Below are 14,144 nucleotides of genomic sequence, written 5' to 3' on the forward strand. Positions count from 1 at the left end.
CTTACCTCTGTCGGTCCTGGGCAGCCGCTACCAAGTTTGATAGGCTCTCTAGCCCTTGCCGGTGCCAATGGCCGACAAGCCCAATTACAAGTCTGGGTCATTTATGATAGGCGGTGGGGCAAAAATTCCGACACGGAGTAATTATGCTTACGTATCATAGATCCTCTACAATCCGAGTGACAGGTATAGAATGCCCAATTTTTTTTTTTTTTTTAACAAAAATCAATTTTGTTAAGTTGAATGGCCAAGTTTTTTAAAAACTTAGTTACTTGAAACAAGATAATCCGGGGTGGAGGGCATAGAAATTAAGCCCAAATTTCTCGCTAATCTTCCTTTTGGCAAAATGCATTGTCCCAATTTACTTAGAGCCCATTTAGAGATGCGATGGCTTACGGGAAGCACTTTAATTAGTATTATTGTTTTTGTCAAAATATTTTATTTATTTGATAATATGTAATTTTGAAATTATAAAGCATATTTATCTTTTCATTTAGTTCAAATTTTATAATAAAATTGCTAAAGTTAATTTTATTTTTATTTTTTGAAACAGATAAGTTGCTCTAAAAGCAGTAATTTGGTATTAATGCCAAAAGCGCTTCAATGATAAAAAACTCTACTCCAAAATTTTAGATATGATACTCACCGAACGTGTTATTTTTTTTTTAAATAAAAATGAGAGGGATCGAACTCGTGGTCAAACACATTAAAAGTGATTTTATCTTTCAAAAATACTTTTTTTTTATCAAACGCACTGCAATTTCAAAGAGGGCCTTAACAATTTGCCAAGAGCATCTTAGGCAAAGTATTAAAAAGTCAAGAGGGCACTAGCTCATTTTGGAATAAAGGAACAATGGAAGCCAGCCACCCTAGTGCGTGTGTGCGTGTTTCTGCGTAGGCAAGAACTTCCAAGAACACGCAAGTGGTTGTTTCTTTTTTACGCTTGCTGCTGGCTAAATTCCATGCAAGACAACAGCAACTTGTATACTGATCTATACAAAAGGACAAGATTTTGATCTATTTGAATGCTTGGTAAAAATGATCAGATAAAATTCAAGTCTCATGTGTACTTATTAGACTAACTATCCATCTTGGAAAAGTCCAACACCTCAAATAAATAAGAAATTGTCGTTGATTGTGAGCTGTTGAGGCCCACAATTAAATAGGAAGCTCAGTATTAGGATAGGGGGCCCCGCATCCAGTACAGTCTGGTTCTGGATGAAGACTACATGGTCAACTTTTGACAAGTCCAAAGTGTACTATAGGTTATCAACAATTGTTTTGATAGGTACCTTTTTTTTTTTTTTTGAAAAATGTTATTTGCATTTCATTTTTTATTATTTGCACTCTCATCATTTATTTTACTATATAATCTAATAAATAAAAATTATATAATTAGAATGATAGTGAGAGTGCAAATAACAAAAATGGAATGTAAATAAACATTTCCCTTCTTTTAATATCAGACTTTAAATGTATAGCTAATATTTTTTCCCTTTTTCATATATAGGGGTTTAGGTTTGTAAAGTCATAAAAGTCTTACGAAAGGCTTTGGCAAAAAAGACAATCGCCTGGACCGGGGTTAGTGGGGTCTCTTTAGGTCTTAGTAGCAGCTGCCCCCCTTAGATGGTTATCTCAAATCGGGGCTGGGGGGGGATTTGGGTGGGTTTATAAGTCTCCTGAGAAATCTCAAGAGTTGCCGGCTTTTTAGGTTTACTCGGAATTTAGGTTTGTAAAGTCACAAAAGTCTTACAAAGGGCATATATAGGACTTGTTTTCATTTGATAATTTCTACTGATTATACATTATGATTTTGAATAATTAATTTTTTTGATATTCTCATTTGCTTTGTGTCTGGAATTTAATTTTATTATTAACAAAAAGAAGTTAAAATCTAAATGTACCAAAGAATAGTTTTAATTGATTCTGATTATTCTTTGATATCACTTTTGATGATTAACTTTTGCAAAATCTAGAGCATATGAGAACAAGGCCATAATTGCAACAACATTATGAAAATGTGTCAAAACATCCTTATAGCCTCAACCATTTTGTCCTACTACAATTTGCTCTAAGAACGTCATTATACATTTGGGAGTTGGATTGGACAATAAGATAGAAAAGATTGTAAATGGGCGGTAAAAGATCTTGAATTCAAAAATTCCTATTTACATATAAAAAAAAATAAATCAACAGTTAAAAACATTTGGTAGTATAATTCTTGAATAACAAAGGACATAGAATTTAGACGTATAGCTTTGGAACGTCCTTGTAGTAGATGTGGCCCGAGGCAATTAATTAATACTGTACGCGTTTTACATTTATGGAACATGAAAATCAAATATATATATTTTAATAGGTTTGTCCAGTACTTGACCGATGGACCCTTGTCAATCAAGCCCATATGCTATTTCTTTGATCATACTTAGTTAAACAGGGGGCCACTAGGCCTTTGGCCTGGTGGTCATCATCCAAGACTAACTTGATGACGTGTGAAATCAAGAATTTAATCTTTATCTCACACCAATTTGTCATTATATGTGGCGGTTTTAATTGACTTTCTTCAATAGAGTCTCTATTCACATTGAGTCCCCCTCCTCCTAGATTAGGCTAAATTAGATTATAGGAATCCTATTTTTGCAACAAAAAAAAAAAAAGTTAAACAGGGAAAATCAACAACGGACAATTTTAGAAGCTTCTCCTGCGGTTTCTAAATATACATAGAGTATTTTGAGATTTCAACAATCTCACTTATCTCTCTTGAAAGCACGTTTTCATAGCATTGCCAATCCCTTTTAAAAGAGAATTAATCTTATACACATTGATAGCATATACACTATCACAGTTACATGCACGACTCATATGCAAAATTTTGAAATTCAAATTCGAATTTAGATTGCTTGTCATCAATTCAATAGTGATAGTGTATAAGCTATCATTGTATAGAAGATTAATTCTTTACAAATAGTAACATTAATAAAAAAATGTAAATGAGACGAGAGATGAAGGCTTATTTTGCATAATCGCACTTATGTTGTCCAATTTATAAATTTTCAACATCAATTATATTGAAAAAAACGGCTGGAAGCTAAAGGAAAATATTTGAGAGGGTGTAAGTGCAATAAAATGTAAATGTGCAACATTGGACCAATTAGAAGATCATTATCGCAATGGCTTCTTTTGCAACATGACACTGAGAAAGGTAGCAATAGAAGGCCAAAAAGCTGTAGCAAACTATGCAAAGTACGTAAGAGCAAACTAAGGTAAAGTAGCGTAGCTGAATATGGCAAGTTCAAGCATTCGAGGCCATCTTATAAATCAAAACAACATATCATTCAGCATGAACAATTGATATTTTGGATGCAAAATGCAAAGTGATAGAAAGAACTTTCGAAAGAGAAATGAAGCCATATAAGCTGTATTTTAGTTGTGTTAGATGCTATTTCTTCAAAGAGCATGAAGGCGATGAGGCAAATAGCAAACGATAAGAAGGCAATTGTACAACACAAAGGGGAAAAAAGTATCAAAATAATTGAAATCGCTCTTCACTATACAAAAATGACCGGACTCTGCACCGTTCACAAAATTTTTGAGGCATTGCTGGTGCAAATTCTAACTTCTACAGTTGATGGCGCCAAATATGGTACAATCTTGTGATGGAATTTTGGTGATTTTCAATTCAGTTTTTTCCTTTTTCTTTTTCTTTTTCTTTCTGCAAAAATAATTCTTTTTATCTTCATTTTTTGTTTTTTCTTTGCATAAACCAATTATTTTGATTGCGACGGTAATGTTGTCGATTTGCTACTTTTGATGGGGACTACCGGTCCCATCACACTGTAATGGAGGTATGCAAAGTAAGTAACATTTCTAGAAATTTTAGCGGAGCTGTTTGACGTTATCTTAATCAACAAAGCATGTGGGGCACGTATTATAAATACTAGTGGGAAAAGAGGATGTGCAAATTAAGAAGAAAAAAATTAAGTTATGTTTATTAAAATCCATAGATGTTATTATTATTTAACAAAAAAAAAACAAGTTATGAGTTTATTTTATAAACAAATAAAAAAAAGGATTAATTATTTATGTACTGACAGTATAGTTACTTTTTTACACTAACAGCAAAAGATGTATACCATATGTCAATGATTTAAATTTTAAATTTAAATTCATGTTAGGTGGTATAATTGAAACCTGCTAGTGTAAAAAAAGTTGTACACTTAAAGTGTATAAAAAAAATTACTCAAAAAATAAATAGAAGTTATAGGTATGGAAGTTATTAAAAGTTATTAAATTAAGCATTTATTTTTAATAAATCTTTACTTTTTATAGGATAAAATTAAAAAATAACACAAAATAACACAAAATTTGAACACCAAACACCCTCATCAGGCTTTTATGTTCAGCTCATTTCACTGCAAACTACAATAGCATACATACAGAACTACAAAATACAGCTGCTCACATTTTTTGTTTTTTTTGGGAGTTCCGTGGCTATATAATCCGTGTGATCAGGACAAAGTCGTTCGGCCCCATCTTCAAATTCCATCCAAGGCTTCGTGGTAGCCATAGAGGCAGATGGTTTTTCCGATTCCTGGAAAGGGAAGGCACTTACAGAGATACAATGATCAAGGTTGTCGTCTTGTTGTAGGGTATGGTTTTGCAACATCTTTCTGATCCTTCAGAACTTTTTAACTTTTGGAATACCAAACGAAACAAAAGGGAACAATACATACTAAAATTTATCTAGACACTTGTTTCTCTATTGTTAACTTAATTTGGTTCTGGGATCATGTCCTAGAATCCAACTACTTGGTTTTGTTTTGGATCATCAATAGGTTTTTGATTTTCATGTTTTAAACTTGGCTCATTGGCTTCTGTATTATTCAGGTGTATCCCGTATAGATTTAAGTCGGAAGGAAGTGAGAGGACCAATAACGAAGTGGAAGTCCTTCTTGTCAGTTCACCAAAAAGTCAAGAGGTTATGTTCCCGAAGGTAATTAGTTGCATAACAACATTTCTTGATCGATCATTTGGTACTAATTGATGCATTGATAAATGAATGATGCTTAACAATTTTGAAAACCAGGGAGGTTGGGAATTTGGTGAATCTATTAAAGAAGCTGCTCGTCGTGAAACACTTGAAGAAGCTGGAGTTCTTGGCAATGTTGAGGTGAGCAAGATTTTGGATGAGGATTTCATACAGCTTGTCCATGTTTAGTTATCTTTGAACTAGCAAAAAAATGTTAAGATTTTTGTACTAACAAAAAGTTCTAAGATAAAAATTGTCAGTACAGGTTTTCTTGAATAAGATGTTTGATCTGATCGGATGGTGTAAATTGCAGGATGAACTAGGTATATGGAGATTCAAGAGCAAAAGCCAAGAAATCTACCATGAAGGTTACATGTTCCCTTTGCTTGTAACAGAAGAACTTGATCCATGGCCTGAAAAAAATGTCAGGAAAAGAGCATGGGTATGTTGCACATCCATATATCTAACGATCATTAAATTTTCATTTTACATAATTTAACAGATTGATTTCTTAAATTTTTTGAAAGAAATTAAATCCTAAGAATAGCCGTGTACGGCATATTTCACAATGTTAACTGTGGGAAAATTTTGTAAAGACTAGACGAATTTCAAAAGTAAAGCAACTGCTACAGCCTGATTTTGTTTTGCTTATGATATGTGCATCTCAACTGCGGTAATTCATGGTGCAACTAGAGTTTGGTCTGTAAAGGTTGCAAAAATATTTTTAGATTTGACTTTAAAGCTAAATGTTAACTCTTAACACTCAACTCCTGATCTTCTCTTATGTATGCTAGCTAGTATATGCTTATGTGACAGATATGACCAGAAGAAGTTCATTTCTGCTGAATTTTCTCTTGAACTTTGAAAATTCTTAGATGCTAACTCTTTATGCAGATGACTGTGGTAGAAGCACGAGATGCATGCAAGCAATGGTGGATGAAGGAAGCTTTAGATAGATTAATAAATAGGCTTCCATCGCCAGATGAGCTTTCTCCAGCTCGCCCTGCAGATGAGCAAGAAATAGCCTTAGCTACTCCCGTGGAGCAAAGATTTGTCCCTGCTATACAAGCAAATATTGAAGAGGAACAAGACGTTCTACCCAGTTCTCTAAGCTAGAATTCAGGGGTTTTTTTTGTTTTTTGTTTTTTTGGGGTCTCCCCTTTATTTTCTGTTAACCTGTAAAGTTTTCCTTATCAAACTTCGTCTTTTCCTTGCAAATGGAAAGTTATATGCTTTATGTAATTGGTTCTGAAGTTGAATCCAATGAAAACCTGAATTCTGCCTAATTCAAAATCTCTTACTTCGGTAGGCAGCACATTTCTTGAATCTCATCTGGTCAAGTGAAAACTGAAAAGGGGTAGCAATGGTTGTGGTCAAGCATATGTTCGTGCAACAGCTGTACACATAACTGGAAAAAAGGGCTAACAACATGAAAATTTAGCAAATCTTTTGCCCGGTCCCCCCCACCCCATGTGAGAGATCGTGCACATCCGCAACTTAATTTGCAGCATTTTGATCTTCCAATATGGATATGGACCATCAGTCTCCTCAATTTATACGAAGACCTATTCGTTCTTGCCCGCCTTCCATGTACAGCAAAATGTTAGTCGTTGTCTTCAATAACCCCTCCAAATTAGTACAAAGCCATTCAAAATCTCAGGCTCTGTTTGAATTCGCCTATTTTTTAAAAACATGTTTTTCAAATACGATGTTACATCAATACACAAATAAAAATAATTCAAAAATATCTCATTTATACAATATATCAAATATTTCAGAAAATATTTATAGTAAAAGTTTTTTCATATACACTGATACAGTAAAATATTTCAAAAACACTCTCAAAACAGCTAATCCAAGCGGAGCACAGTTTTCACTCCAAATACACTAATTACTGCCTTTCCTTTTTCTTCATTTTTCATATTTGATCAAGATTTTCTTCTAGATATTAGGTATCAGCTTACTAAGGTTAAAATTCAGCATTACAGTTACGGTATTCTTCTAACACGCTCCACCTCCAAGAGAGGAAAATATTCTGATGATCATGTATTCCTCTGATGTCATGCATCGACCATATTACAAGCAATTTCCAAGAAAGATTGCCATAATGGCAACTGATTCCAAGTATGGGAAATCGACTGAACTTGGAATAAAGGAACAACCAGAGCTAGCCAGTCCTTGTGTGTACGTATCTGCATAATATACAAGCACTTGTAATCCACATGCAAATAATTGGTTCTTGTACATCCAAAATTCTACACAAGACTGAGACATGAAAGTTGATCTGTGCAACGAGATAAGATTCATGCCTTAAACATGAAACCTTTGGTGAAAGCGCATTTATAAAGGTTAGGTCATACAGAGAAAGGTTGTTAAAATAGACAAAGGATCCTTCTGGGAAATTCACTGGCCTCATCTGAAGAAAAGTAAGGGTATATATAAAGCTTGAAAAGCATACAACTTTGTGTTGTGGTCTAACATAATTTTGTAGTAATTAATGACTTAGCATCGACCTCTTTTACACGGTAACGTTCAAGAAACTTCATTTTTGTTAGTTGTGACAACAAGGATAGAAAAATGGATTAATTTTCTATGCATTGACAAAATATACACATTTATTATTGGATGCATGACACGTAATCCAAATTTGAATTTGAAATCCAAATTTTGCATATATGTCATGTATCCAATTGTGATAGTGTATATACTGTCAATATATATATTATTTACTCTAGACAAATTCACATTTAAATAGGGATTAGGTATTAATGTTAATGATGAGTACTCTTGTTAAATTAAAGAGTAGATTACCACTCATCATTGCTAATGTAATATTTTAGTTGAGATTTCCCTATAACACAGGTAGTAATGTATCAGCCGTGCGGATGAGAAGCATCTATTGCTTTTCTTCGAGGTGAACCAATACTTAAGGCTGATATTAGATCAAAGAGGAGCAGAGCATGAGAATCTTAGACCTATTTGCTAAAAGCAAGGAGATTATATCAATAGGTAGAGAAAGACTAAAGGAGGGAGAAAAGATACTTTTTGACTTGTTCTGTTGAACCAAGTTAATGTGACACAACATATATAAAGGGATAATTTCAGAAATCTCCCCTAAGGTTTCTGACAATTTCATTGAGCCCCCATAAGATTTAAAAAATTACACTTACCTCCCTTGATTTAATAGTTTGAGGAGCAAAACCTTAAAATAATATTGACTTAGACAATTTTTTAAATGAATACCCCAAAATGCCCTTATGGAATGAGTTTTAATTTATTTTCCTATACAATTATAAGATTATTTAGTATAATTACGAGGAAAAGGTACCAAATTTTTCATGTCCATATCTATTTGATAAACAACTATAATAATAATTTTTTTTGCTATGATATGATATTTTTTATGGTAGTTTATTATGGATTTAGATTTATAAGATAGAAAAGAAAATGTTGAAATAATTCATTTAGAGTTTATAAATTTTTGGACTAATGGGATTATCATAATTTAGTAGTGCTTTTGGGCCATTTTTTTTTATTTATTGTTAATTTTAATACCAAAAAATAAAAAAAAAAGATCAGCAAAAACATTTGATTATATATAAAATTAACTCGTCAAAAAAAATCACTAGTTCGCTATTTGGTTATAATAGAAACCTAGAGGCAATAGTAGTAGTTCTACAGTTTTATTAGTGAAAAATTTAAAAAAAAAAAAAGGAATAAGAAGGAAAAAAATGAAAAAATAATTTTGAAACTCATTCTAAGTATAAGCATACCAAATAAGAGAATTTCATTAAAATATTTAAGGGTAAAATTATCATTTTAAATGATAAGGGAGGTATGTGTAATTTTTTAAATCTCATAGTCAGTGAAATTATCCCATATATATATACTGGTATAGGAAAATGCATATATAACTGTAAGGAATGACTATTGGTAGTATTATAGTAGCTAGAAGTTGAAAGGACAACTTAAAACAAAGTTTGGCTGCAGTCCAGTGTGGGATTTTTTTTTCCTTCAATAAAGACGAAGACTTGGCCATGATAGTGCCTGGCAGAGTTGCTAGAAAAAAATCTACTAAACCATTCTCTGAGTTCTCTGTTTACTAGTAAACCAGTCTTACAATTAGGGTTCAAACATGAAAAAAGGTTTCTTGAGAATGAAATTGAACGTGGTTGGATATGAGGCATATGAAATTGATTGTTACAAATGATGTCAATCAGAATTGAACAAGAATTTATTTTTTTTAATAGGTCATAATATGAAGTATGAGCATAGCAAATTAAACTTTTTTTTTATTTTTAAATCGAACTTGACTCCATAAAAACTTGATATATTGAGACACTATCAACCAAGATACAGTATGTTACCAGACCGATACACCCAACAAATATTTAGATTCTAGTCTCTAGTCTAGAATATAAGAAGTAGTGAGCATAGATAAATTTTTTGAGCTTAATATAATGCCACAAGATGCTCAATAAGAGCTCCTATAAGATTAGTTTAGGGCAAATTACATTTTACCCCCTTGTGGTTTATCCTTTTTTTACATAACCCTCATATGGTTTCAAAAGCTATACATAACCCCCTCATGGTTTGGATTAAAGTGTCAAAGTGACGAAAATAGTCATTCGTAACGGAACTTCTAAAAATATCGAAATTACCCTTATAAATACATGACACATTAACCCCGTATGATTTTTATATTTTACTATATAACCCCCTTATAGTTTAGTACTTTACCATATAACCCCCTTATGATTTTCAAAATATACACATAACCTCCTTTGGTTAATAAATAATTTTCAACTTTATATAAGGGTAATTTTGACATTTTAGGTGACGCCGTTACGAATGATCATTTCCGTCACTTTGACACTTTAATCCAAACCATAAGGGGGTTATGTATAGCTTGTGAAACCACTGAGGGGTTATGTGAAAAAAATGCTAAACCACAAGGAGGTAAAATGGAATTTACTCATTAGTTTATCAACTACGACAATCAACTTAAGGCAACAGGGTTTATCACTTTTCGTATTTAGCTTGATATTATCGTGTTAAAATTTTAACGAAAAGAAAAATATATAGCACGAATTATTTAAGTTTGACTCGTACTTTTGACTTGATAAATACTTATTCTTATCACGAAAAGAATTTAATATAGCAGAAATTAAATCAAATTTGAGCATTTGAGGGCTCCATCCTTCAGTCTCCAAACTCTCATTTGCATCCATATCTAAAACTATCACTCAAGCTGAAATGTATATTGAAAATTTCACTTTTAGGGAACGTAAACAAAAAAGAAAGAAAAAGGAGGTGACACGAAAACCCCTTTTATTTGGACGCGGGGCACGGACGGTTGCAGGTGCAACCGTCCCTGCCAATTTTGGTCATTGTCAAGACCATGTAACTTTCTTTGTACATCGTGTAACTTTTTTTTCACATGATGTATTTTCACAACAGATAGTGATGGATCCCACACTTGGCGCGAAAATCGAGTTACATGATGTAATCTCAATCGCACAAAATTTTGAGGGCCAAGATCCGTGCAGGGACTGCCCCAAATCCCTTTTATCTTGACTTGACTGTGGGGACACAAAATAGGGCCCCTCGAATATTTATTGCAAATCTGACATTATTCCAATATTTTGGGAGGGTCTCCGATGCTGAGAGCTGGGCTTGCATGGTTTCTAATGTCTGGCCCATTTATTAGTGTTTCGACCGACAGACAGGCCCATTATTTGAATCCTGTAGTATCTCTTTGTTTGAAAATGTTTTGTCAATTAAGTCCACATATTTAGTTTCAACTTATATGACTCTAATAATTCAACATATATCACATATACATACTATGAAGCACATCTTTAGAGTCTCAAACTTTGTTTTTTTTTTTTTATTTTTTTTGGGAAAATGTCCCAAGCTTGACAGGAATTCTCTAACTTGATTAACTAAAACAACACAAAGATAAATTTTCTTTCTTTTTCTTTTTTTTTTTGAACGGAAGAAGAGTTTAACGTAGTAGTGGTTTAAAAGGGAGAGGGATGGGTTGGTAAGTTCGGGGAGAGAATGTAAGTAAAAGATTTAGAGTTTGATATATATATATATATATATATATATATATATATAAATGGTAGTAGTGGTTTAAAGGGATAAGAAATGAATTATTTGTTAATTACAAGCAGGCTTTCGTTTCTCACTACTAGCATTAATAATTTCAAGTGCGGCCACACAATATTGATACAACCATTCTTTAAATATGTTCATACATTGATATACATAGCATGTTTTGGTTTTTCCAAAAAAGCAGCAATTAAATTGTGATTGATATTTCATAGAATAAGAAATAATAACCAAGATTAATTGATATAGTCTTCAAAACCAAGAAGATTTAAGGATTGATAACTCTGCAGTTCTCCTGATTTCACCACCCTTTCCATCTGTAAGAACTCCAATGGCACCCATTTTATTGATAGATACCTTAAAGTGCTCAAGGAAGTCATCAAAATTCTGGAGATCCTTTGCTAGAGCAGCTGCTTGAGGATTGGTCAATAAGGCTGAATCTGATAAGAAAAGAGTCTTGTTTTGGTTCAAAGCCATATAATAATGGCTGTCAAAAGACAATGAGCTTCCAGGATCCATCTCCAGGGTAGTTGCTGGATTAATTGGAACCGGGCAGATGGTCTTCAAAGTTTCAGCATAATCTGAATCTAGAGAGGGATCTGTGTCACCTTTCCCTGTGAAGTTGTAGAGCCTTTTTGCAATCAAAGTGCAGTGAGTTCTTCCAAGGGTATGTGCTCCTGAAATTGAAATCAGTCAACGGCTTGTGTTACAAATTACAACTCTTCAATCTTAAAATTAAAGGAAACAAGGTTAATATTAATATAAATTCACAACCCAAATATTTTGGGAAGAATAATGCAATGATAAATTGATACAAGAATAAAAAAATTGAACATATCCCACGGGAAAGTGGAAGATCTCATTGATTATTGGTTACATTGCAAAAAAGGAGAAAAAAAAAAAACATACCTGATAGGGTGACAAGATCATTGATGCCTAAACTATGATTTTCAAAATTTTGAAGCAGAGTTGGGAAGTCTGCAAATGGTGAGGGTAAGCTTGGCAATACTTCAGAGGCAAGTGACACCCTTCCATCTTTCCTTCCCGTGGGAACCTTCCAAATTGGCCGCTGAAACTGTAAATTTTTGAATGTCCATCCGTAAATCTCTTTCCTTCCCGTTTGGATTGCAAGTTCTTAGAATTTTTGCAGAAAAATATATTGTAGCAATATACTACATGTAAAGTAAAAAAGCGATTTTCAGGTTTGTAGCAAATAGCCTTGCGCACATAATGCATGACGAATGTGTCGATTTTTAACACATAATTAGTGAATAAAACCTACTCTTTAGGTAAAGAAAAGTGATTTGCATCTCAAGTCACAGTTCAAACAATTGCCTTAGCTAATTGAGGTTAGTAGGATATAGTACTGACTATTGAATCTGATCTTGAATGATTGTGTTAGCTAATTGAGGTTAGAAGGATGTAAGTAATGTAATCTTACTTGATATGACACTGCATCTCGAGCAACCAAAGCAACAATATCAGCACATGATACTGTATTGGGGCATTCTTTTTCAAGTTTAGATTTTATCTCGTCAATAACCTCGTATCCAGTTAGAGCCCGGTTTGGGCTTGCCTCTTTTTCAGCTGTATTATTACTGGTCGAATCAAGAAGAAGTGATGCATCACAGCCCTGCGAGTGGAATTAATATTGCATGAGATATATTTGGTTTCAATAATCAAGATAATTGAATAAATACATCCAACTTTATATGATTTTCTCGAACAAAAAAAGTTACCGAATTCATGAAATAACTCCAAGGAATAGGGAGGGGGGAAAACCTACCGGGAAAATTCCGAAAATTACAAATAGAACTCTGCTGCATGATGAATGTTTTCCAAAAAATGCTTGAGTAGTTGAGTGACACAATATAGATTTAGAGCTTAAAAATGCTTGACATTGAAATTTCTAAAGTTTGGATTAATTCGGCTTGCGAAGATAAGACTAGGTAAGTTGAAGGAGTGATCAAAACACGAAAGTTAAGTCATAAAACAACAAAAAAACGGTGAAAATAGAAAATTAATAACTTTTGAAAGAGATATCAAAAGTTCAAAGTTAGGTCATGAATTAAAAAAAAAAAAAGAAGGTAGAAAAATAGAAAATGTAGACATTTAATTCACACCCTAACGAAGCAATCATGGTAGTGAATTCTTAGTAACTTTGCAGCCAAGGTGGAGTTATTAGCAACTTTGCTCCATGTGATGTTCCTCACGATGCCTTCAACTTGAGGGCAGCTTTCTTCATAGTAATCCATCTTTAGGCCCTTGGCATGATCTTCATTGCCAATTCCAAGTTTTCCAACAATTCCAAGATTTTGACAGAGTTTTTCAACGACCTCCTTTATTTGGCCGCCAGCTTTGCAAATTCCAAAACTTCCCAGAATTACACACAGAAGTAGCAAGAAAGCACTGGCTTTCATCTTATTCTCCATGCAGTCTCTCCTCTTGGAAATGCAAAATCAGAACGGAAATGTTTTTGAGTTGCAAGATTGGGAAACAATATATATATAGGCGTCTACTGCAGCCGAATTGCATGCAATTGAAGTAATTAATTGTTCCTAGCGTGAATATGTGGACATTGTTCTCGTTCTCCAGCGCACGGTTCATGAAAGTTATATCTGGCTAAGTCTGTTACTACGTTAAATGATTGACTTTTCATCGCTATTCTGTACATATTATTTATGGGATATGGCACAACAATTATCATATATCTGTAACTTAGTATAAAAGTTTTCTGGCAGACTGCTTTAAATTTGAGAATGAATTTTGTACTAGTTTGAGCTAAAAGGAACAAGAAACAGAAAGTCAACTCCATTGATGCGTCCTAATAGGGTTTTCATTGTATCCTACGTATTGTTAGTCCAATGGCATTGCATTCTTTATTTCCCTTGAACAATACTACATGTTCTGTTCAGTTTTTATCCAGTGGCTTCATATTCCCTTCTCTTCTTCTCCATGCAGCATCACCTCTTAGTTGGATCCTTCTTTTAAAAAAGATTGT

The 14,144-nt window shown here is 33.3% G+C and overlaps 2 protein-coding genes across 2 annotated transcripts; one reads left to right on the forward strand and one right to left on the reverse strand.

Annotated features, from left to right (window-relative positions):
• The first annotated feature begins 4,424 nt into the window (after positions 1-4,424).
• Positions 4,425-6,343, forward strand: LOC113716551 (nudix hydrolase 17, mitochondrial-like). The gene is made up of 5 exons (XM_027240936.2): positions 4,425-4,646; positions 4,885-4,990; positions 5,084-5,167; positions 5,340-5,468; positions 5,921-6,343. The coding sequence occupies exons 1-5, from the start codon at positions 4,573-4,575 to the stop codon at positions 6,140-6,142; spliced, it is 615 nt and encodes a 204-aa protein (XP_027096737.1). The 5' UTR covers positions 4,425-4,572; the 3' UTR covers positions 6,143-6,343.
• A 5,052-nt stretch (positions 6,344-11,395) lies between these two features.
• On the reverse strand, positions 11,396-13,575 carry LOC113716163 (peroxidase 24-like). Its single transcript, XM_072070136.1, has 4 exons — positions 13,267-13,575; positions 12,585-12,776; positions 12,053-12,218; positions 11,396-11,820 (listed from the first exon to the last, which is right to left on the reverse strand). Exons 1-4 carry the CDS (start codon positions 13,573-13,575, stop codon positions 11,396-11,398), a joined length of 1,092 nt encoding a protein of 363 aa, XP_071926237.1.
• Positions 13,576-14,144: the final 569 nt, after the last annotated feature.

This window comes from Coffea arabica, chromosome 11c (genome assembly GCF_036785885.1).
Source record: "Coffea arabica cultivar ET-39 chromosome 11c, Coffea Arabica ET-39 HiFi, whole genome shotgun sequence".
Lineage (NCBI taxonomy): Eukaryota > Viridiplantae > Streptophyta > Magnoliopsida > Gentianales > Rubiaceae > Coffea > Coffea arabica.

Coding starts and splice junctions, on each gene's coding strand:
- LOC113716551 (XM_027240936.2), top strand. CDS start 4,573: ATGGTTTTTCCGATTCCTGGAAAGGGAAGGCACTTACAGAGATACAAT. Junction 4,647..4,884: donor GGTTGTCGTCTTGTTGTAGG/GTATGGTTTTGC, acceptor TGTATTATTCAG/GTGTATCCCGTATAGATTTA. Junction 5,469..5,920: donor ATGTCAGGAAAAGAGCATGG/GTATGTTGCACA, acceptor CTCTTTATGCAG/ATGACTGTGGTAGAAGCACG.
- LOC113716163 (XM_072070136.1), bottom strand. CDS start 13,575: ATGGAGAATAAGATGAAAGCCAGTGCTTTCTTGCTACTTCTGTGTGTA. Junction 12,777..13,266: donor ACCATGATTGCTTCGTTAGG/GTGTGAATTAAA, acceptor TTCCACTCGCAG/GGCTGTGATGCATCACTTCT. Junction 11,821..12,052: donor TGATCTTGTCACCCTATCAG/GTATGTTTTTTT, acceptor TTTCAATTTCAG/GAGCACATACCCTTGGAAGA.